At 46.3% G+C, this 23,924-nt stretch overlaps 4 protein-coding genes across 4 annotated transcripts in view; 3 read left to right on the plus strand and 1 right to left on the minus strand.

Moving 5' to 3' along the window:
- Window positions 1–23,924, minus strand: part of LOC139421213 (uncharacterized) — a 1,124,809-nt gene that overhangs the window by 47,790 nt on the left and 1,053,095 nt on the right. The window lies entirely within an intron of this gene.
- On the plus strand, window positions 6,505–8,969 carry LOC139379295 (ictacalcin-like). The gene is made up of 3 exons (XM_071122100.1): window positions 6,505–6,612; window positions 8,267–8,409; window positions 8,666–8,969. The coding sequence occupies exons 2-3, from the start codon at window positions 8,272–8,274 to the stop codon at window positions 8,804–8,806; spliced, it is 279 nt and encodes a 92-aa protein (XP_070978201.1). The 5' UTR covers window positions 6,505–6,612; window positions 8,267–8,271; the 3' UTR covers window positions 8,807–8,969.
- LOC139379302 (protein phosphatase 1 regulatory subunit 35-like) lies at window positions 9,851–12,142 on the plus strand. Its single transcript, XM_071122109.1, has 6 exons — window positions 9,851–10,013; window positions 10,494–10,744; window positions 10,903–11,023; window positions 11,262–11,486; window positions 11,611–11,744; window positions 11,922–12,142. The coding sequence occupies exons 2-6, from the start codon at window positions 10,541–10,543 to the stop codon at window positions 12,090–12,092; spliced, it is 855 nt and encodes a 284-aa protein (XP_070978210.1). The 5' UTR covers window positions 9,851–10,013; window positions 10,494–10,540; the 3' UTR covers window positions 12,093–12,142.
- On the plus strand, window positions 13,524–14,984 carry LOC139379313 (growth hormone secretagogue receptor type 1-like). The gene is made up of 3 exons (XM_071122119.1): window positions 13,524–13,880; window positions 14,063–14,528; window positions 14,704–14,984. The coding sequence occupies exons 1-3, from the start codon at window positions 13,566–13,568 to the stop codon at window positions 14,982–14,984; spliced, it is 1,062 nt and encodes a 353-aa protein (XP_070978220.1). The 5' UTR covers window positions 13,524–13,565.

The following is a 23,924-nucleotide window of genomic DNA, read 5'->3' on the forward strand; positions in this document are numbered from 1 at the left end:
CATTTTTCCAGGTGAGAAAGGGCAGTATGGAGTGCAATTGAGATTGCATCATCTGTGGATCTGTTGGGGCTGTATGCAATTTGGAGTGGGTCTAGGGTGTCCGGGAGGATGCTGTTAATGTGAGCCATGACCAGCCTTTCAAAGTACTTCATGGCTACCGACGTGAATACTCATAATAAACATTGATAAAAGATACAAGTGTTATTCACAGAATTAAAGATATTCTCCTTAATGCAACCGCTGTGTCAGATTTCAAAAAAACTTTACGGAAAAAGCATAATCTGAGAACGGCGCTCAAAACCCAAAACAGCCAGAGGAATATCCGCCATTTTGGAATCAACAAAGTTAGAAACAACACCATAAATATTCACTTACCTTTGATGATCTTCATCAGAAGGCACTCCCAGGAATCCCAGTTCGACAATAAATGACTGATTTGTGCCATAAAGTTCCATCATTTATGTCCAAATAGCCACTTGTTGTTAGCGTGTTCAGCCCAGTACTCCATCTTCATGAGGCGCAGGCACTTCATCCAGACAAAAACTTGAAAAGTTCCGTACCAGTCCTTTAGAAACATGTCAAATGATGTATGGAAACAATCTTTAGGATGTTTTTAACATAAAACATCAATAATGTTCCAACCGGAGAATTCCTTTGTCTTCAGAAAAGCACTGGAACGAGAGGTAGCGCGCGTCATGAGACCAAGGCTCTCTGCCAGACCACTGACTCAAAGAGCTTTTATGAGCCCCTCCTTTATAGTAGTTATCATCAAACCAGTTTCTAAAGACGGTTGACATCTAGTGGAAGCCGTAAGAAGTGCAACTTTATCCATATCTCAATGTGTATTCGGTAGGCCAAGCTTTGAAAAATTACAAACCTGATTTTTCTCAGGTTTTCGTCTGCCATATGAGTTCTGTTATACTCACAGACATCATTCAAACAGTTTTAGACACTTCAGAGTGTTTTCTATCCAATACTAATAATAATATGCATATAATAGCATCTGGGACAGAATTGACACGCTATTCATCCAAAAGTGAAAATGCTGCCCCCTATCCCAAAAAGGTTAAGGTACTCAGACGAGCAATACCTCTAGACTTCTTTAAAATGAGACATTGTGCACTAGCTGTTATTGCCAAAAAGACACACACGCCCACCCCTCATTTTAGCAGCGGTTTCTCTCTGTTTTTATTTCAGTGTTGTATATATTTTTGTATTGGTGCGCGTCGGGTCCTCGTACCCATTTTTGTTATTTGTTACATTTAGTGTTTGGAGTAAGTTTCGTTCATTGTTATTAAATAACTCCATTACACTCAGTTTGAATCTCCTGCGCCTGACTTCACGCAACATGTGTGGATCTGGGCCTGTCCCAGTGAAAGCAAGATATCCTTCTCGTCAGACTCGTTAAAGGAAAAGGTTTCTTTCAGTCCGTGGTGAGTAATCGCTTTTCTGATGTCCAGAAGTTGTTTTCGGACATAAGAGACGGTAGCAGCAACATTATGTACCCAATAAGTTAAAAAATAAGTTACACAAAACACAAAAAAAATAACAAAATAGCACAATTGGTTGGGAGAATGTAAAAGGTCCGTCATGTTCTTTGAACGAGTCTTTGTCGTGCTTGTTGCAGTAATCAGGCAACACCACACACCCCTCAGAGAAGCATGTGATATTAGTCTGACTGCTATTTCACACATGCAGACACGCATACACTCACACACACACACACACACACACACACACACACACACACACACACACACACACACACACACACACACACACACACACACACACACACACACACACACACACACACACACACACACACACACACACACACACAAGACTGATTGTAGAACTACAGTGGTACTAAATGACCAGCACTATCTTGCCTTGTTGCCTCTCTACTGTAAAGTCTTGTGTGTGGTGTGTTTCCCATGAGATAAAGGATAAATAAGCAGTGCTTGACTTGGGCAGGAGCTCACCGAAGCTGAGTACCAGCACCTCAAGTTATTTTCTGCTTGAGCTCCTGTTCCTCTTATAGAATATTATCTCAAAAGTATTGTGGAGCTCCTGCACCTAAATATAAACAGTACCGCCAACCAAAATGAATACCGGAACCAATTTCAGTCCATGTCAAGCACTGTAAATAAGTCACACCACCGTGTGTGATGCCTCTGCTCACAGGGTGTTGTGTGTGATGCCTCTGCTCACAGGATATTGTGTGTGATGCCTCTGCTCACAGGATGTTGTGTGTGATGCCTCTGCTCACAGGGCATGTCACCTATAGTCACTATATGACCATGCTAAACAGGACAAACGTGTGAAAATGTATATAGAAAAGCACTTTCACTATTTGTTAGTCTGGTCATCCTCAGATTTGATATGGCCGGAAGAAATGGCAGCAGTTTTATGGGCGCCAAACCAATTGTGTTATTATGTGCTTTTTTTCGCGTTATTTGTAACTTATTTTGTACTGAATGTTTCTGCAGTCATATCTTCTGGCAAAAAATAGCTTCTGGATATCAGGACAGCGATCACTCACCTCGGATTAGACTAAGAGCTTCTGGATATCAGGACAGCGATCACTCACCTCGGATTAGACAAAGAGCTTCTGGATATCAGGACAGCGATCACTCACCTCGGATTAGACTAAGAGCTTCTGGATATCAGGACAGCGATCACTCACCTCGGATTAGACTAAGAGCTTCTGGATATCAGGACAGTGATCTCTCACCTCGGATTAGACAAAGAGCTTCTGGATATCAGGACAGCGATCACTCACTTCGGATTAGACTAAGAGCTTCTGGATATCAGGACAGCGATCACTCACCTCGGATTAGACAAAGAGCTTCTGGATATCAGGACAGCGATCACTCACCTCGGATTAGACTAAGAGCTTCTGGATATCAGGACAGCGATCACTCACCTCGGATTAGACTAAGAGCTTCTGGATATCAGGACAGTGATCTCTCACCTCGGATTAGACAAAGAGCTTCTGGATATCAGGACAGCGATCACTCACTTCGGATTAGACTAAGAGCTTCTGGATATCAGGACAGCGATCACTCACCTCGGATTAGACAAAGAGCTTCTGGATATCAGGACAGCGATCACTCACCTCGGATTAGACAAAGATTTTTTTCTTCAACAAGCAAGACGCACACAACATTCTCCAAACACCCTACAGGGCAAACATCCCCGTTATTTGCAAGAGGAAGAAACGCAGGTACAGGGGACACAGAGCGGGATGCCTCGTGAGGACCCGCAGACGGCGAGTGGGAAAGTTGCCGTTACCGTCAATAATAATCGCCAACGTGCAATGATTGGACAGTAAATTAGACGAGGTACGATCACGAATATCCTACCAACGGGACATCAAAAACAGTAATATCCTATGTTCCACGGAATCGTGGCTGAATGACGACATGGATATTCAGCTAACGGGATATAAACTGCACTGCCAAGATAGAACAGCACACTCTGGTAAGACTAGGGGGATAGTCTGTGAATATTTGTAAACAACAGCTGGTGCATGAAATCTGAGGAAGTCTCGAGATTTTGCTTGCCTGAAGTAGAGTATATGGTGATAAACTGTAGGCCACACTACTTGCCTAGAGAGTTTTCAGCTATACTTTTCATGGCTGTTTATTTACCACCACAGACTCACTCTATAAAAAAGTGGTCAGATGAAGCAGATGCTAAACTACAGGACTGTTTTGCTATCACAGACTGGAACATGTTCCGGGATTCTTCTGATGACATTGAGGAATACATCACATCAGTCACTGGCTTTATCAATAAGTGCATCAAGGACGTCGTCCGCACAGTGACTGTACGTACATACCCCAACCAGAAGCCATGGATTACAGGCATGATTCGCACTGAGCTAAAGGGCAGGGCTGCCACTTTCAAGGTGCGGGACTCTAACCCGGAAGCTTACAAGAAATCCTGCTATTGCCTGCGACGAACCATCAAACAGGCAAAGCGTCAATACAGGGCTAAGATTGAATCATAATACACCGGCTACGACGCTCGTCAGATGTGGCAGGGCTTGCAAACTATTACAGACTACAAAGGGAAGCACAGCCACGAGCTGCCCAGGGACACGACCCTACCATACTCGCTTCGACGCAAGCAACACTGAGGCATGTATGAGAGCATCAGCTGTTCCGGACGACTGTGTGATCACGCTCTCCGTAGCTGACGTGAGTAAGACCTTTAAACAGGTCCACATACACAAGGCTGCGGGGTCAGACGGATTACCAGGATGTGTGCTCCGGGCATGTGCTGACCAACTGGCAGGTGTCTTCACTGACATTTTCAACATGTCCCTGATTGAGTCCGTAATACCAACATGTTTCAAGCAGACCACCATAGTCCCTGTGCCCAAGAACACAAAGGCAACCTGCCTAAATGACTGCAGACCCGTAGCACTCACGTCCGTAGCCATGAAGTGCTTTGAAAGGCTGGTAATGGCTCACATCAACACCATTATCCCAGAAACCCTAGACCCACTCCAATTTGCATACCACCCAAACAGATCCACAGATGATGCAATCTCTATTGCACTCCACACTGCCCTTTCCCACCTGGATAAAAACACTTATGTGAGAATGCTATTCATTGACTACAGATCAGCGTTCAACACCATAGTACCCTCAAAGCTCATCACTAAGCTAAGGATCCTGTGGCTAAACACCTCCCTCTGCAAATGGATCCTGGACTTCCTGACGGGCCGCCCAAAGGTGGTGAGGGTAGGTAGCAACACATCTGCCACGCTAATGCTCAACACTGGATCCCCCCAAGGGTGCGTGCTCAGTCCCCTCCAGTACTCCATGTTCACCCACGACTGCATGGCCTGGCACGACTCCAAATGACACAACAGTAGCCTGATGACGAGACAGCCTATAGGGAGGTCAGAGACCTGGCCGGGTGGTGCCAGAATAACAACCTATCCCTCAACAAATCAAGACTAAGGAGATGATTGTGGACTACAGGAAAAGGAGGACCGAGTACACCCCCATTCTCATCGACGGGGCTGTAGTGGAGCAGGTTCAGAGTTTCAAGTTCCTTGGTGTCCACTTCACCAACAAACTAGAGTGGTCCAAACACACCAAGACAATCGTGAAGAGGGCACGACAAAGCCTATTCCCCCTCAGGAAACTAAAAAGATTTGGCATGGGTCCTGAGATCCTCAAAAGGTTCTACAGCTGCAACATCGAGAGCATGTTGCATCACTGCCTGGTACGGCAATTGCTCAGCCTCCGACCACAAGGCACTACAGAGGGTAGTGCGTACGGCCCAGTACACCACTGGGGCTAAGCTGCCTGCCTTCCAGGACCTCTACACCAGGCGGTGTCAGAGGAAGGCCCTAAAAATTGTCAAAGACCCCAGCCACCCCAGTCATAGACTGTTCTCTCTACTACCGCATGGCAAGCGGTACCAGAGTGCCAAGTCTAGGACCAAAAGGCTTCTCAACAGTTTTTACCCCCAAGCCATAAGACTCCTGAACAGGTAATCAAATGGCTACCTGGACTATTTGCATTGTGTGCCTCCCCCCAACCCCTCTTTTACGCTGCTGCTACTCTCTTTTTATCATTTATGCACAGTCACTTTAACTATACATTCATGTACATACTACCTCAATTGGCCCGACCAACCATTGCTCCCGCACATTGGCTAACCGGGCTCTCTGCACTGTGTCCCGCCACCCGCCACCCACCACCCACCAACCCCTCTTTACACTACTGTTACTCTCTGTTCATCATATATGCATAGTCACTTTCACCATATCTACATGCACATACTACCTCAATCAGCCCGACTAACCGGTGTCTGTATGTAGCCTCACTACTTTAATAGCCTCGCTACTTTATATAGCCTCACTATTGTTTTTCACTGTCTTTTTACTGTTGTTTTTATTTCTTTACTTACCTATTGTTCACCTAATACCTTTTTCACTGTAAGGTATACCTGTGGTATTCGGCGCACGTGACAAATAGACTTTAATTTGATTTATATTTTCAATCAAAACTAAATAAAAATAAATGAAAAGTTTAATTTTCTACTTTAGAATAGTAATGTTCACAATTTCCCTGAGGGGTATATGGAGCAAGTTAGCCAATAAGGTAGCCCTACAGGTTAGTTTGGCCAGGAGAACGCTGCAGTTTTACCACATTCTTCTTAAATGAAAAGTTGTTAAATGAATAACTCCAGTCAGAATAAGAGGTATTTATGCTCATTCAAAGACATTAGACATATGCAGGGATTTCTCCTCTCTGTATGTTTTCTGTTGTTGTTTTTTTATAGGGGAAGTCCAGGAAGAACCAGAGCAAAATGGTGGATTGGTTACAATGGTGATACATTCATGTGAAGTAATTATTAACTTTAGATAATATATATGCCTATTATAATTCGTTCAGTAACTAGTTCACATGAAGAAGAGAACAGAACATTGCAGTTTCCATTTCCATCAGATAAAGAGGAACAAGGAGAGGAAAGGGGAGAGTGGGGTGTGGTAATCAATGTTTAAAACCAACAGCCCATCCCTCTCTTCCTCACTCCCCCTCTCTCTCTTTCTCTGACTGTCCAACTCCTCGCACAACTTCGGTGAGTGAAAACTAAACCTAGTAAAACATGTACCTGAGTGCCTCGCTGATAAAACCTTCAGTTTGTTTTAGCTGTGTTTATCTATGAGGTGTTAGATGTGCCAAATTATACTTTCTCATTGGGTGGTTTACAACATTTATTTGTAATTGTGTGTAGTTTAATGTTTTATAGTGATTAATACTTGACTGCAAAAGTATGAATGACTTCAGGGTGTGCTTTGCAACAGTTGGTAAGTGCCTGTCCACACTGTTTATGATCTTGAGCCAAGCTCTGCGGAGGGCGTAACTTTGTCTGCCTTTCCATTCAAACATGTGTGGGTGCTACTCAGAGCACTATGCAGTTTAGATGAAAGAATCTCTCTTCTCTTCCTCCTCCTCCCCTCTCTCTCTTCCTCCCTCAATCCTTCCATAGTGCAGAACACTACCTCTTTCTATCCTCCACACCCCCCTCTCTCTCTTTCGCTCTCTCTGTCCTTACCATAAACTCTCTCTCCCCTCGCTCTGACCATTCTGTGAGTAGAGTATGTTTCTAGTTCTCAGATGGGCAGTCAGAGGGGGGATAAGAAGGTGTGTCTGGTTGAATGTCCTGGGGCAGATGTCAGTGACTCAGAGAGAGATCAGTGGAGTCCACCACAGTGACTGGGGTTGTTCCTTACAACTATAATGTTGTGCTTCCCATGTTCGTACTGTATGGTTGCTTCAACGTCCTTATTTGACCGCACTTACTGCAAGTCACACTGGAGAGGAGGGTCAGCTAAAAGAGGGATTTACATTACAGACGCTTCCTTAAACTCAGAAGTTTCACACCACCTAGACTACGAGTAGGCAGAGAAAGAGAGAATAGAGAGAGCCACCTCCCCACATAATGGTGAGATATGTGAAAGGACAGATTGAAGAGACACACCTTAAGCAAACAAGATAGATAGAGGGTGGAGACAGGTCAGGGGTGGGGGAGGTGCTGGGATTTCTATGTTATCGTTTGCCTGAAATTACCAACGCGCCTTTCAGCCGATCCACCAATTTCCTACAATCTGTATTTTTGTCTGTGTCTGTCCCTCTCGCGCTACCTTTCTCTTTAAATATATATATACTTCTCTCTTTCTCTCCTTAAAATCCCCCAGAGTTAATGAGAGAGACATGCAAGGGCGTTGGCTAGAGCCATGTCTGTTTGTGTTTAAACAACTCAGCCCCCTCTCCTCTTCCTTTCTCCCCTCCATATCCGCTTCTCTCTTCCTTCTCTCGCCGCCTCTCTCCCTATGTCTCCATCTCTTACCTCTCTCCCTCTCTAATTGCCTCTGTTGCGTTGCTCTCCATCTCTTCTCCCCCTCTCTTTCTCTTCTTTTGTGGTATAGATGTAGAACCTGTTTGCAGAAGTGGGGCGTGGTGTGTGTGTAGTTAAGTCTTTGCTTCGTGTGCAAAAACCGTTAATAGTCTTTAAACCCTCTATTCAACCTGAACCTTATGTTTAAACATGATTAAACCAGTGCCAACATGACTTTATTTCCCAGACTTATGGAACGTATGGAATGGTAACCCGGATGTAAGATAAAAATAGACTTGAATTGATAATACTGTAAATGAATAAGCTAAATGTGTACCTCCATTCACTCCATTCTCTCTCTGTGTCTCTGTCTCTGTGTGTGTGTGTGTTGTAGTCACCATGTCACAGGTCCAGCAGGGTATGGCATTGCTCATCTCAGCCTTCCACAAGTACTCTGGCAAGGAGGGCGACAAGACGAGTCTGAGCAAGGGAGAACTCAAAGATCTGCTCAACGCTGAGCTTGGAGAGATCATGGGGGTGAGTGGATCCTAGGAACAGTTCAGTTCAATCATGCTTTATTAGCAGCACGACCAAATACAATACTGCTAAAGACAGACACTATTGAAATACTGAATTGCTTGGAACATCACAAACACATGACCCGCCTCATCCAATAGAATAACTTAATCTCTCACACCTTTATAAACACATAACAACTGTGTGGATTCTAGTTTGAACTTCTGAAATCAAGGTCTCACCCATTACCTCTCTCTCTCTCTGATCATTATAACAGAAAAACACTGACCAGGCAAAGGTTGACAAGATCTTCAAAGATCTGGACGCTAACGCAGATGGCAGTGTGGACTTCCAGGAGTACGTCACACTGGTGGCCTGCCTCACCATGGTGTGCAACGAGTTCTTCACCAAGAAGTGAAACAGCTCCCCCTGCCCACTCTCCACAGAACAGCAGCTCTTGCTCCATGAGTGAATTCATGATAAAATTAGCAAGATCCTCAATGCAGGTTCAGAGGGTCAGAGATGCAGGTTTACACACATACACAAAAATAGGGTTGGGTTGATTATACACACCACACATAGACAGGTGAAGGACACAGACATGTACACACACAGACATATAGGCTACAATCTCATGAGATGGAGAGGAAGCTTTTTAAAAAAAATGTTTTTTTACCTTTACTTAACTAGACAAGTCAGTTAAGAACAAATTCTTATTTTCAATGACGGGGTAGGAACAGTGGGTTAACTGCCTGTTCACGGGCAGAACGACAGACCTTTCGGTTACTAGTCCAACTCTCTAACCACTAGGCTACCTTGCCGCCTTTGGTTTGTTTAAAGTGAAAAACGAAATAAACTATTTTAATATGTTTGGAAGAAAGCTGACTTATCATTTGTGCAGGTGTGTGTGTGTGTGTGTGTGTGTGTGTGTGTGTGTGTGTGTGTGTGTGTGTGTGTGTGTGTGTGTGTGTGTGTGTGATTGGCTGTGTATGTAGGATATAGCAAGCAACATGAATCAAACATGAACCTTTGTTTTCAGACACCTGGTGAAATAATAAAATTGTTGATTATGTCAACGTAACCCAAAACATTAAATTAAATTAGGGGTTTAAGGCATACCCTATATTTGACTACTTAATTACGTCACAATATTGTTATCTACTCCAGAGCCAGTAAGAATACAGGAAGTCAACTGTTACTGTGAAGGTTAAATAGATGAAGTCTCCAACCCAGCAACATAAAACAACAAAGATAATATCCAAATAATGATACTGTATCGCAGGTCTCCATAGAGAATATATTGGACAATACTGAAGATGAAAATTAAGATTAGCCGTAGTCCAGCAATCGCCTAGTCTTAGATTAAATCTGCCGTAGAGTCCACCATTTACACAAGCACACGCAACGTAACATGCAAACCAAGGGGGGCCATTGTATAATTTCCTACTAACGAAGAAACCGGAAGTGTGATTGTTTTGTTCTGTAGAAGGTGTTATGGCGGCGCCAGTGGAGGGAATTTCAAAATTGAGCAGATCCTGCTAAATAGAGTTAATCTATCCTCATGTATTAACAGTGAAAACTACAAGAAACGTGTGAGCAGTCATTCGGGGCGCTTCCTCATAACAGTAAGCGGAGAATAAACGACATGATTGAATTTGCATAGCTTTAGTTAACGTTAGCTAGCTAATTAGCCAAACAAACCCTATAACGTTAGCTGGCTAGTAGTACAACAAGTAAAGTTAGCTGGCTAACTGACTGGTGAACTTTCTAGCATGTCTGCTGTCGTCGTTAGCTAGCTAGTTAGCTGGCTGTGTGCTGAAAGCTCCCACTGAATGGAATCTAGCTAGAGATCTAACGTTAGCTAGATAACGTCACATCGTCATATCTGGTTGGAAGTGTAAAGTTAACGTTATTCAACCAACACTACAGATCCAACAATGGTAAGGGACTGGGTTCGGCATAGGACTCAAAATATGTTCAGTTTGCTCCATCAGAAAGATTAGGTTAAGGGGTGTTCGGCAAAGTGATAATGTAACTGCCATTCAGAACCATACAAAATATTCTGGTCATTGACTGCCATTGCCTTGTATCTTACCTAACATCAGTAACAGAGCCTTCACCCAAAGATAAAGACCCAGACTGGTGACCTAAGATGACCAGAGTAGGTCCCCTGCAGCAGCGTCCTCTAGCAGGGTGCAGTGACCCAGACATCTGGCTGGTCCCCCTGCCTGCCCCGGTGCCCCTGGTCCCTGCTAGCCTCCTGCGGTGCCCAGAACTGGACCTGTCTCTCCCCCTCAGCCCAGACCCGCCACGGCCCAACCCGGCTAGCCTGCTGAGAGGACGCAGCCACCGGCAGGTCAGTCTGACACATACACACACACACACACTGACGGACAGTCACAGATGGTGCTTTTCTCAGTTGCCAAGACAGCCGTAGAAATGATGAGAGATCTGTGTGTGTCGGTCTGTGTTTTTGGAGAGACATCACTGAAGTGTGTGCCCCTGACTCTACAGGTGCGATTTGCCTCCGAGGAGCCTGTGGTTGACACGGTGATAGCAGAGCCTAGCAAAGACCCTCCACCTTGGCAATGCCCTGGACACTCCAGCAGTTACTCAAAGGGGAAAAGACTCCATGGTAACTAACCCTCCTGGTCTAGAGTCTGATGTACTCATGTTCCCCTGCACAGGAGTTGCATGCATCAACCAATGGTTGTGTGCCACGTCATGGACTGTGCCGTCACACCAGATTGCTATAACGTGATGTGGTTAGGCTGATACATGAAATACCTATCCAGGTGTTATAAGATCTGGCATGAGTCAGCAATGTCTGAGCAGAGGACTGGTCAATATCTCTTCCTGTATTCCTCACATAGGTGGAGAACTGCGTTGGAGGGCAAGGTCAGCAACCAATGAGGAGGCTCCCTGTGAGGAGAGGGGTGGCAGCCTCCCTGAAGGGGCGGAGTTAAATACTACTCTGGCTCTGAGGGCTGAGCTAGATAACGTGGCAGGGGCAGAGTTTAACTCCCAGAAGGCCGTGCAGGAGCAACTACAGAAGTCAGACAGAACCAAGAACAGCATCAGCACCCGGGCTACAGAGGGTAGCACACAGAAACACACACATGCCGACATAAACACACACAGAAACATACACAGAAACACACACATGCAGACATAAACACACACCACACACAAACTAAGTGTATGTCCTGTCTTTGTCTATAGGGGTGAACGTCCCTCCATCCCAGCACCTCTACAGGGCATTGGTCAGTGTGAATGTGGTGGAGGAGGAGCTTATCAGCCAGGCTCTACGTGACAGGCTTCAGCTGGTCTCGCCCACATGCAGCCATGGCAACAAGGCAAGTCCCTCTCACTGACCCCATCTGATTACATTTATGTGTGTGTGTGTGTGTGTGTGTGTGTGTGTGTGTGTGTGTGTGTAAGTAATATGTAAATAAAAGTGTGTGTAGAGCGAAATCACTCATGACCTGCAACTAGTCCATAACTGTATTTGTAATCCGTGTGTGTGTGAGCAGAAAGAGGACAGTCCTGACCTGCAGGTTTTCTTCAGGGGGGATCTGCTGAGAGAGAAGCCCCTCCTACCAGGGGAGGAGATTACCATACCACGCCCCCAGCCCATCCCACGCCCCGCAGACACAACCTTCGACCTCTACCACAGACACACATGCTGGGAGGCTGGACCCTGACACACACACACTTACTCTGAACCTCTAGACTGAAAGGCCCTGTCCCAAAACTTAAGAAAAGCATTTTCCCTTCTTTCCCTCCCTACCTCTGTCATTCTCAGATATAAATATTATATTTTAAACTAATTTAAGATATTAAAGGAATAAACCTGTATCATGTTGATGATCGATCTTTACTGCTTGCGTGTGTGCTTGAGCCTTCGTTTAGTTTGTGCTTGCTTGCATGCGTGTACGAGTTGTGGGTGTTGGAGAGCGAGGGAGGAGGTAGAGGTGGTAGAGGGATGAAGAGGTGAGGGAGAGATTGTCCAGGGATCGAAGATGGCTGCGAGGTGAGTACACAGCTTCAATTCACACTGCTGGGTGTGTACTGTTTGTAACGGGGGTATAGAGAGCAATAGTAATGGTGTCTCTTGTAGACACTAACGGAAGCTAACTCTGCCATGGCTTGTTGGCCAAAGCCTATGGGGACATGTATGGGTTTGAGGATAAATGCCGAAGCATTTCTGTAATCAAAACAAGCACAAAGGCATTATCAAATCAAAGTTTATTTGTCACGTGCGCCGAATACAACAGGTGTAAACCTTACAGTGAAATGCTTACTTACCGGCCCTAACCAACAGTGCCATTTTTAAGTAAAAAATAGGTATTAGGTGAACAATAGATAAGTAAAAAAAACAACAGTAAAAAGACAGTGAAATAACAGTAGCGTGGCTATATACAGTAGCGAGGCTATATACAGTAGCGAGGCTATATATAGTAGCGAGGCTATATACAGTAGTGAGGCTATATACAGTAGCGAGGCTATAACAGTAGCGAGGCTATATACAGTAGCGAGGCTATAGCTCATACATGTAATGTTAACTGACTGATATTCTATGTATAAGATCTAAGCCTGTGTTAACCTCAGACCTTAACGCTATTCTTTCCCCATTTAATTTCCCCAATAGGAATGGCTGAATGAACCAGAGGTTAGAGTGTTTTTTATGTAGTGTTGGTGTGTGTAACACATTGGTGTAACAGGGAGTTTTGTGTTGGTGTGTGTGATTGCTAACATCGAGCAAGTCCTTCCCCTACCACAGGATAGACATGTTTGTGTTTCAGTGGTGGTAACAATTCTGTAATTTTGTGAAAATGGTACTCCATCTCCCAGATTAACTCAATTGACATGGAATTGAGCCCACATCACCTAGATATGTTGTTTTATATCTCCTAGATATGTTGTTTTATATCTCCTAGATGTGTTGTGTTTTACATCTCCTAGATGTGTTGTGTTTTACATCTCCTAGATGTGTGGTTCAGGACCATCTCCAGTTAGAATCCATCAGCCTACGTCACCCTGTGCTGTAACCTGGGTGATATAGACCATCCACACTTTCTCTCTCTCTCACACAGGCACGCTTGTACCATCTCAGCTCACCTCTCTCTCTCACGCACACACCCCAGTCTCTGAGACCTGGGCATCTCTCTCTGACCATGGACGTGTCAGCGCTGGGCAGTGGGAGCAGCTGTTCAGAGGATTGTGTGCTAGGGTCTGGCTGTCTGGAGGACTGTGGGAACCAGAGTGACCAGACTGACTGGGATTGGGAGGACTTCAGTGGGGCTGAGATGGTGTGTGTGACAGCCGTGTGTGTGCTGCTGCTGGCCCTGGGCATCACAGGAAATATGTTAACCATCCTGGTAGTTTGGCTCCGGCCACACCTGAGAAGCACCACCTACCTCTACCTGAGTAGTATGGCCGTTTCCGACCTCCTCATACTGCTTCTGATGCCTTTAGATCTGTACTACAAGGTAAGGGGGAGTCTCTCTAGCTATGGAGGTTCCCTCCCTGGGGTTTAGCTAGCTGATACTGTGTGTGTGTGATTTGTGTTTCTCTCTCGCTAGCTGTGGAGGTTCTGGCCCTGGGGGTTAGACGATATAGTGTCTGAGCTGGGTTGTGTGTGTGTAACCTATCTGTGTGTCCGTCCCTCTAGCTGTGGAGGTTCCGGCCCTGGGATCTGGGTGATGCAGTGTGTAAGCTGAGTGTGTTCATCAGTGAGAGTTGTACCTACTCCTCCATCCTCCACATCACCGCCCTTTCTCTGGAGCGCTACCTCGCTGTCTGTCGACCACTCACAGCCAAGACCCTGGTCACACGGACCCGCGTCCGCACTCTCATTGGCTGCCTGTGGGTTGTGGCCGTGATCAGCGCCGGGCCGGTGTTTGCTATAGTAGGGGTAGAGGAGCTGGGAGGAGGTGAGGGGGAGAGCGAGTGTCGCTGTACGGACTACGCCGTCTCCTCAGGCCTGCTGGGGGCCATGATGTGGCTCTCCAACCTCTACTTCCTGGTGCCGCTGGGCATTCTGGGAGTTGTGTATGGTCTGATCGGCAGGAAGCTTTGGCTCCGCCCACAACGCAGCAGCCGAGACCGCGCCCAGCGACACACCATCAAGATGCTCGGTGAGGCTGTGAGAGAGTCTCTGTATTTTAAAGTTACTTTGATTTACTGGTTTGGGCCTCAGCAATACTACAGCTTAGCAGCCATTGTGAACCAACTATATCACACATACAGTAATAATGAGTTCTAATGTCAACTCTTTCTGTCGCTCCATCCCATATTCTCCTCTCTCTCTAGGGATGATCGTGCTGGCGTTTGTTCTGTGTTGGCTGCCGTTCCACGTTGGTCGGACGTTGTTCTCTATGACTCTGGGCTCCAGCGCTGATATGTACTACATCTCTCAGTACTTTAACCTGGTCTCCTTTGTGTTGTTCTACCTCAGTGCTGCTGTCAACCCTATCCTCTACAACACCATGTCAGCACGCTACCGCCACGCTGTCCGCAGCCTGCTGCGCTCACACACACCCCGCTCCCACCACCCCCCACTCACCCCACAACACTCTACCACCACCCTGTAACTCACACACAGCCCGCTCCCACCACCCCACAACACTCTACCACCACTCTGTAACTCACACACACCCCGCTCCCACCACCCCCCCACTCACCCCACAACACTCTACCACCACTCTGTAACTCACGGACACACACACACACACACAGAAAACCTTGGAGATGGATGGAGGAATAAGACTTTGTCTTTAGTGAGACATATTGTCAGATTTATTGTATAATATTTGGTTCATATATATTTGCCATTTTGATGACTGTTGGTTCTAAACCCCTGAAGGTGTGTGTGTTCTCAGAGTGATGTGTAATAAACTGTAATTCCAGCCTTTTGTCTTTGTGGTACTTTAGCTCTGGTGTGTGTGTGTCACCATGGTGACTAGTGAGGGTAAGAATGGCCCCTGGGGAATATTGGCGGGTTGGGAGATTGATTAGAGGGGGTTACTGGGATTATTGGTTAATGTGAGGGAGGGAGGGATGTAAGGTGTGTGTGTAGCAGTAGGAGGTTGCAGCCTTTGAGTTGACAGCGTGCTCAGAGTTCCACTCTGTCTCATCACAGACTGACTGATTTAGCAGACTTGACACCTGCAAGCCCACCCACCCCACTCTCACACTCACACAGCTCCTGGGAAGCTCTTGGGAGCCCCCCATTCTAGTAAATCAGTGGCATCAATTAACAAGGGAGACAAGGACACCAGTGGCTACTGCAAACCACCAGGCTCAGTTCTGAATATCACAGCAAAGTCTTTTTTTTTTATTAAAAAAAAAGGCCCTTTTTTTTCACATCACAGTACAACATATTCAGTCCCCATTTGAGTATTTTGTATTGATGTACATTTTTGAATGTGTTACATCTAATCTAAATAAAACATTTGACTGATAATAAACCCTGCACTCTTCATTTGATTCACTTTCTTTCATGACAGACTCGCTCAACCTGCCATGATGGAGAGAGAGAATGAAAGAATCTGAAATGTGTCTATATTGTGTGTATCTTGGGCTCTGTGTTTCAGAGTAGAGTTCCTATTCAGCCCATCCATCCCCATCTACCTGCCTAGCACCATCAAATCAAATTTTATTTGTCACATACACATGGTTAGCAGATGTTAATGCGAGTGTAGCGAAATGCTTGTGCTTCTAGTTCCGACAATGCAGTAACAACCAACGAGTAATCTGGCTAACAATTCCAAAACTACTACCTTATACACACAAGTGTAAAGGGATAAAGAATATGTACATAAAGATATATGAATGAGTGATGGTACAGAGCGGCATAGGCAAGATGCAGTAGATGGTATTGAGTACAGTATATACATATGAGATGAGTATGTAAACAAAGTTGTTACGGTGCGTGAATGAGGACCCAAAAGCGAATTAACGTAAACAGAACTTCTTTAATAACAAAACATAGGTAGGCTCAGATGGACCGGCAGATTCCGACAGGACAGGACAAGGTTGCAGCAAACATGACGATAGTCTGGTTCAGGCATGAAAAACACAAACAAGAATCCGACAAAGACAGGAACAAAAACAGAGAGAGATATAGAGGACTAATCAGAGGGAAAAAGGGAACAGGTGGGAAAAGGGGTGACGAGGTAGTTAGGAGGAGACAAGGAACAGCTGGGGGAAAGAGGGGGAGAAAAGGTAACCTAATAACGACCAGCAGAGGGAGACAGGGTGAAGGGAAAGGACAGAAACAAGACACAACATGACAATACATGACAGTACCCCCCCACTCACCGAGCGCCTCCTGGCGCACTCGAGGAGGAAACCTGGCGGCAACGGAGGAAATCATCGATCAGCGCACGGTCCAGCACGTCCCGAGAGGGAACCCAACTCCTCTCCTCAGGACCGTACCCCTCCCAATCTACTAGGTACTGATGACCACGGCCCCGAGGACGCATGTCCAAAATCCTACGGACCCTGTAGATGGGTGCGCCCTCGACAAGGATGGGGGGGGGGGGGGGGGGGGGAAGACGAGCGGGGGCGCGAAGAACGGGCTTGACACAGGAGACATGGAAGACCGGGTGGACGCGACGAAGATATCGCGGAAGAAGAAGTCGCACTGCGACAGGATTAATGATCCGAGAAATACGGAACGGACCAATGAACCGCGGGGTCAACTTGCGAGAAGCGGTCTTAAGGGGAAGGTTCTGAGTGGAGAGCCAAACTCTCTGACCGCGACAATATCTAGGACTCTTAGTTCTACGCTTATTAGCAGCTCTCACAGTCTGCGCCCTATAACGGCAAAGTGCAGACCTGACCCTCTTCCAGGTGCGCTCGCAACGTTGGACAAAAGCCTGAGCGGAGGGGACGCTGGACTCGGCGAACTGAGATGAGAACAGCGGAGGCTGGTACCCGAGGCTACTCTGAAAAGGAGATAGCCCGGTCGCAGACGAAGGAAGCGAGTTGTGGGCGTATTCTGCCCAGGGGAGCTGTTCTGACCAAGACGCAGGGTTGCGAAAAGAAAGACTGCGTAAGATGCGACCAATAGTCTGATTGGCCCGTTCTGCTTGACCGTTAGACTGGGGGTGAAAGCCGGAAGAGAGACTGACGGAAGCCCCAATCAAACGGCAAAACTCCCTCCAAAATTGAGACGTGAATTGCGGACCTCTGTCCGAAACGACGTCTGACGGAAGGCCATGAATTCTGAAAACATTCTCGATGATGATTTGTGCCGTCTCTTTAGCAGAAGGAAGCTTAGCAAGGGGAATAAAATGAGCCGCCTTAGAGAACCTGTCGACAACCGTAAGAATAACAGTCTTCCCCGCTGACGAAGGCAGTCCGGTGACAAAATCTAAGGCGATGTGAGACCACGGTCGAGAGGGAATGGGAAGCGGCCTGAGACGGCCGGCAGGAGGGGAGTTACCGGACTTAGTCTGCGCGCAGACCGAACAAGCAGCCACGAAGCGACGCGTGTCATGCTCCCGGGTGGGCCACCAAAAACGCTGGCGAATGGAAGCAAGCGTACCCCGAACGCCAGGATGGCCGGCTAACTTGGCAGAGTGAGCCCACTGAAGAACGGCCAGACGAGTAGGAACGGGAACGAAAAGAAGGTTCCTAAAACAAGCGCGCGGCGACGGAGTTTGAGTGAGTGCTTGCTTTACCTGCCTCTCAATTCCCCAGACAGTCAACCCGACAACACGCCCCTCAGGGAGAATCCCCTCGGGGTCAGTGGGGGCTACTGAAGAACTGAAGAGACGAGATAAAGCATCAGGCTTGGTGTTCTTAGAGCCCGGACGATAAGAAATCACGAACTCGAAACGAGCGAAAAACAGCGCCCAGCGCGCCTGACGCGCATTAAGTCGTTTGGCAGAACGGATGTACTCAAGGTTCCTATGGTCAGTCCAAACGACAAAAGGAACGGTCGCCCCCTCCAACCACTGTCGCCATTCGTCTAGGGCTAAGCGGATGGCGAGCAGTTCGCGGTTTCCCACATCATAGTTACGTTCCGACGGCGACAGGCGATGAGAAAAATACGCGCAAGGGTGGACCTTGTCGTCAGAGAGGGAGCGCTGAGAAAGAATGGCTCCCACGCCCACCTCTGACGCGTCAACCTCGACAACGAACTGTCTAGTGACGTCAGGTGTAACAAGGATAGGTGCGGATGTAAAACGATTCTTGAGGAGATCAAAAGCTCCCTGGGCGGAAACGGACCACTTAAAGCACGTCTTGACAGAAGTAAGGGCTGTGAGAGGAGCTGCCACCTGACCGAAATTACGGATGAAACGACGATAGAAGTTCGCGAAGCCGAGAAAGCGCTGCAGCTCGACGCGTGACTTAGGGACGGGCCAATCAATGACAGCTTGGACCTTAGCGGGATCCATCTTAATGCCTTCAGCGGAAATAACAGAACCGAGAAATGTGACGGAGGAGGCATGAAAAGAGCACTTCTCAGCTTTCACAAAAAGACAATTCTCTAAAAGGCGTTGGAGGACACGTCGAACGTGCTGAACATGAATCTGGAGTGACGGTGAAAAAATCAGGATATCGTCAAGGTAAACGAAAACAAAGATGTTCAGCATGTCTCTCAGGACATCATTGACTAATGCCTGAAAGACAGCTGGAGCGTTAGCGAGGCCGAAAGGAAGAACCCGGTATTCAAAGTGCCCTAACGGAGTGTTAAACGCCGTCTTCCACTCGTCCCCCTCCCTGATGCGCACGAGATGGTAAGCGTTACGAAGGTCCAACTTAGTGAAAAACCTGGCTCCCTGCAGGATCTCGAAGGCTGAAGACATAAGAGGAAGCGGATAACGATTCTTCACTGTTATGTCATTCAGCCCTCGATAATCTATGCAGGGGCGCAGGGACCCGTCCTTCTTCTTAACAAAAAAAAACCCCGCTCCGGCGGGAGAGGAGGAGGGGACTATGGTACCGGCGGCAAGAGCTACAGACAAATAATCTTCGAGAGCCTTACGTTCGGGAGCCGACAGAGAGTATAGTCTACCCCGGGGGGGAGTGGTTCCCGGAAGGAGATCAATACTACAATCATACGACCGGTGTGGGGGAAGAGAGGTGGCCCTGGACCGACTGAACACCATGCGCAGATCGTGATATTCCTCCGGCACCCCTGTCAAATCACCAGGCTCCTCCTGTGAAGAAGAGACAGAGGAAACAGGAGGGATAGCAGACATTAAACATTTCACATGACAAGAGACGTTCCAGGAGAGGATAGAATTACTAGACCAATTAATGGAAGGATTATGACAAACTAGCCAGGGATGGCCCAAAACAACAGGTGTAAAAGGTGAACGAAAAATTAAAAAAGAAATGGTTTCGCTATGATTACCAGAAACAGTGAGGGTTAAAGGTAGCGTCTCACGCTGAATCCTGGGGAGAGGACTACCATCCAGGGCGAACAAGGCCGTGGACTCCCTTAACTGTCTGAGAGGAATGTCATGTTCCCGAGCCCAGGTCTCGTCCATAAAACAGCCCTCCGCCCCAGAGTCTATTAAGGCACTGCAGGAAGCTGATGAACCGGTCCAGCGTAGATGGACCGACAAGGTAGTGCAGGATCTTGAAGGAGAGACAGGAGTAGTAGCGCTCACCAGTAGCCCTCCGCTTACTGATGAGCTCTGGCTTTTACTGGACATGAAGTGACAAAATGACCAGCAGAACCGCAATAGAGACAGAGGCGGTTGGTGATTCTCCGTTCCCTCTCCTTAGTCGAGATGCGGATACCTCCCAGCTGCATAGGCTCAGCACCCGAGCCGGCAGAGGAAGATGGTAGTGATGCGGAGAGGGGGGCAACGGAGAACGCGAGCTCCTTTCCACGAGCTCGGTGACGAAGATCAACCCGTCGCTCAATGCGAATAGCGAGTTCAATCAAGGAATCCACGCTGGAAGGAACCTCCCGGGAGAGAATCTCATCCTTTACCTCTGCGCGGAGACCCTCCAGAAAACGAGCGAGCAAAGCCGGCTCGTTCCAGCCACTGGAGGCAGCAAGAGTGCGAAACTCAATAGAGTAGTCTGTTATGGATCGATTACCTTGACATAGGGAAGACAGGGCCCTGGAAGCCTCCTCCCCAAAAACAGATCGATCAAAAACCCGTATCATCTCCTCCTTAAAGTCCTGATACTGGTTAGTACACTCAGCCCTTGCCTCCCAGATTGCCGTGCCCCACTCACGAGCCCGTCCAGTAAGGAGAGATATGACGTAGGCGACACGAGCAGTGCTCCTGGAGTAAGTGTTGGGCTGGAGAGAAAACACAATATCACACTGGGTGAGGAACGAGCGGCATTCAGTGGGCTCCCCAGAGTAACACGGCGGGTTATTGATTCTGGGCTCCGGAGATTCGAAAGCCCTGGAAGTGGCCGGTGGATCGAGGCGGAGATGGTGAACCTGTTCTGTGAGGTTGGAGACTTGGGTGGCCAGGGTCTCAACGGCATGTCGAGCAGCAGACAATTCCTGCTCGTGTCTGCCTAGCATCGCTCCCTGGATCTCGACGGCTGAGAGGAGAGGATCCGAAGTCGCTGGGTCCATTCTTGGTCGGATTCTTCTGTTACGGTGCGTGAATGAGGACCCAAAAGCGAATTAACGTAAACAGAACTTCTTTAATAACAAAACATAGGTAGGCTCAGATGGACCGGCAGATTCCGACAGGACAGGACAAGGTTGCAGCAAACATGACGATAGTCTGGTTCAGGCATGAAAAACACAAACAAGAATCCGACAAAGACAGGAACAAAAACAGAGAGAGATATAGAGGACTAATCAGAGGGAAAAAGGGAACAGGTGGGAAAAGGGGTGACGAGGTAGTTAGGAGGAGACAAGGAACAGCTGGGGGAAAGAGGGGGAGAAAAGGTAACCTAATAACGACCAGCAGAGGGAGACTGGGTGAAGGGAAAGGACAGAAACAAGACACAACATGACAATACATGACAAAAGTGGCATAGTTTAAAGTGGCTAGTGAGACATGTATTACATAAAGATGCAGTAGATGATATAGAGTACAGTATATACGTATACATATGAGATAAATAATGTAGGGTATGTAAACATTATATTAGGTAGCATTGTTTAAAGTGGCTAGTGATATATTTTACATCAATTCCCATCATTAAAGGGGCTGGAGTTGAGTCAGTGTGTTGGCAGCAGCCACTCACTGTTAGTGGTGGCTGTTTAACAGTCTGATGGCCTTGAGATAGAAGCTGTTTTTCAGTCTCTCGGTCCCTGCTTTGATGCACCTGTACTGACCTCGCCTTCTGGATGATAGCGGGGTGAACAGGCAGGGGCTCGGGTGGCACACTTGTCGTCTAGCCTCTGCTATTCTTCCTGCTTCCATTCTACTATACCTCTCAGGAGGAGAGCTGATAGATGTGGTATCAGGCCAATGGAAATACATTGTCCCCCAGCAAAATGAGTTGACATTTAGGCTGTTTATATGTGTATTTTACACTATGTTGTAGTAAAAATCGGAACATAATACTTGTCTGGATGTCAAGCCCAACACACATCATCGTTACCAATCAACTGCATTGCAGTTAAAAAACAACTTAGCATATGAAAATCAGTGGTGGTAGTCAAACTACACTACCAGCTTATATGAACAGGAGTTGGCATTTAAGTAACTTTTTCTAAACCTGAAAAGGAACCATTTCTAAATGTTATGCAATGAAAACAACCAAATATATCCAAATTGGACATTAGTAAACCTGTTGAGGGCCTGTTACAGTATATCAATCATGACCAGTGGTGACCCGTCATTCAGGGCAGGTGGGTCTAAGCCCCACCTGTTTCGAGCCCCACATTTCTTGCAAAAAAATGGGCGGGCTTGTCTGTTTTGCATGTGATTTTGGTTTTAATACGTGTCATATCAGTTTGCAAACAATGTAAAAAAAAATGCTATACATTTAATTGAGTTAATAAAGCCGCATACCAACAGGTAGCTCCAAAATGCAGGTGTTTCAACCTAGCTCAGTTCTTTCTGTAGTGGTGGGGCTGTGATGGAAATGGATGTAAAATATATCACTAGCCACTTTAAACAATGCTACTTAATATAATGTTTACATACCCTACATTATTTATCTCATATGTATACGTATATACTGTACTCTATATCATCTACTGCATCTTTATGTATTACATGTATCACTAGCCACTTTAAACTATGCCACTTTGTTTACATACCCTACATTACTCATCTCATATGTATATACTGTACTGGATACCATCTACTGTATCTTGCCTATGCCGCTCTGTACCATCACTCATTCATATATCTTTATGTACATATTCTTTATCCCTTTACACTTGTTTGTATAAGGTAGTAGTTGTGGAATTGTTAGCTAGATTACTTATTGGTTATTACTGCATTGTCGGAACTAGAAGCACAAGCATTTCGCTACACTTGCATTAACATCTGCTAACCATGTGTATGTGACAAATACATTTGATTTGATTTAGTAAGAATAGACATCAATAATGTGAGCCCTCTGGGTGCTGCATAGAGTTACATTAGAAGTGCCCTTTCAAGAAGGCTCACGGTCATTGGCCACAGAAATGACGTCAAATCACGTTATTTGTACAGTAGCTTTGATTGGACTGATCATGTCAACGTTTTACTTTCACAATCTTAGCTTGCAGTCATCATCATGAATCAAGTCTACTGGTAAATCTTTTTTAATCCTTGTCATATGAACAGAAATAATGAAGAGAAAATATAGATAAAACGTATCGGTGCTCATCGGCCATTGGACATAAACATTACAAAACAATTTGGAGATCGAAAATTCAACAATGAGTGGTTTGTAAGGAATCGGTGACAGTGACTAACTGCAAGCATTGCAACTGGGAAGTCGGGAATAATACATTTTGAAAGGTCATTCAATCCGGAATTGTTGATCCAGCATCTTTCTCTTTGATGACAACATTTGCCCACGAAGGACCAGTGCGCCACTTTCCAAAAATGTCTTATGCTGCTTCATAAATTATGTAAGATGTCAGAGAGATATGTATACTGTAGCTAAGAAAGTAATAATAGCATACATAAGTGTATGTTGTGTAGTAAACTGTTAGTAGTCTATTTTCACCAACGCGGTATTGTAAACACATCGTTCGTGGCCGATGTGTGCTTGTTTGCAAACTTTTTGTGTATAGCTTGACAGTGCTCCTGATAGTAGTACACTGTAAGAACAGCCCATCTTCTGAATTATGTTGCTGTACATTTCAAAACTGCTAAAACAAATAGGTATGTTGACCACTCCGTCCTAGCTCGCTCATGAATGTCTTGGATTGCCTTATCCGCTTGTCCTTGTCAAGGTGTGCGCTACTGGTGGAGAAGTCAGGTGCAGGAGAGCAGAGAGTTGTGAACAGGCGCACACTTTATTTAGGCCGAGGCAATAAAACAGACAGACACCACTGCATCAAAACCTCCAGCCAAAGGTAAAAGTGCAAGGTGCGAAACAGTCACAAAAAAATGAGCAAATGTTTACAATAAACATCCTTCGTG

This window comes from Oncorhynchus clarkii, chromosome 2 (genome assembly GCF_045791955.1).
Source record: "Oncorhynchus clarkii lewisi isolate Uvic-CL-2024 chromosome 2, UVic_Ocla_1.0, whole genome shotgun sequence".
NCBI lineage: Eukaryota > Metazoa > Chordata > Actinopteri > Salmoniformes > Salmonidae > Oncorhynchus > Oncorhynchus clarkii.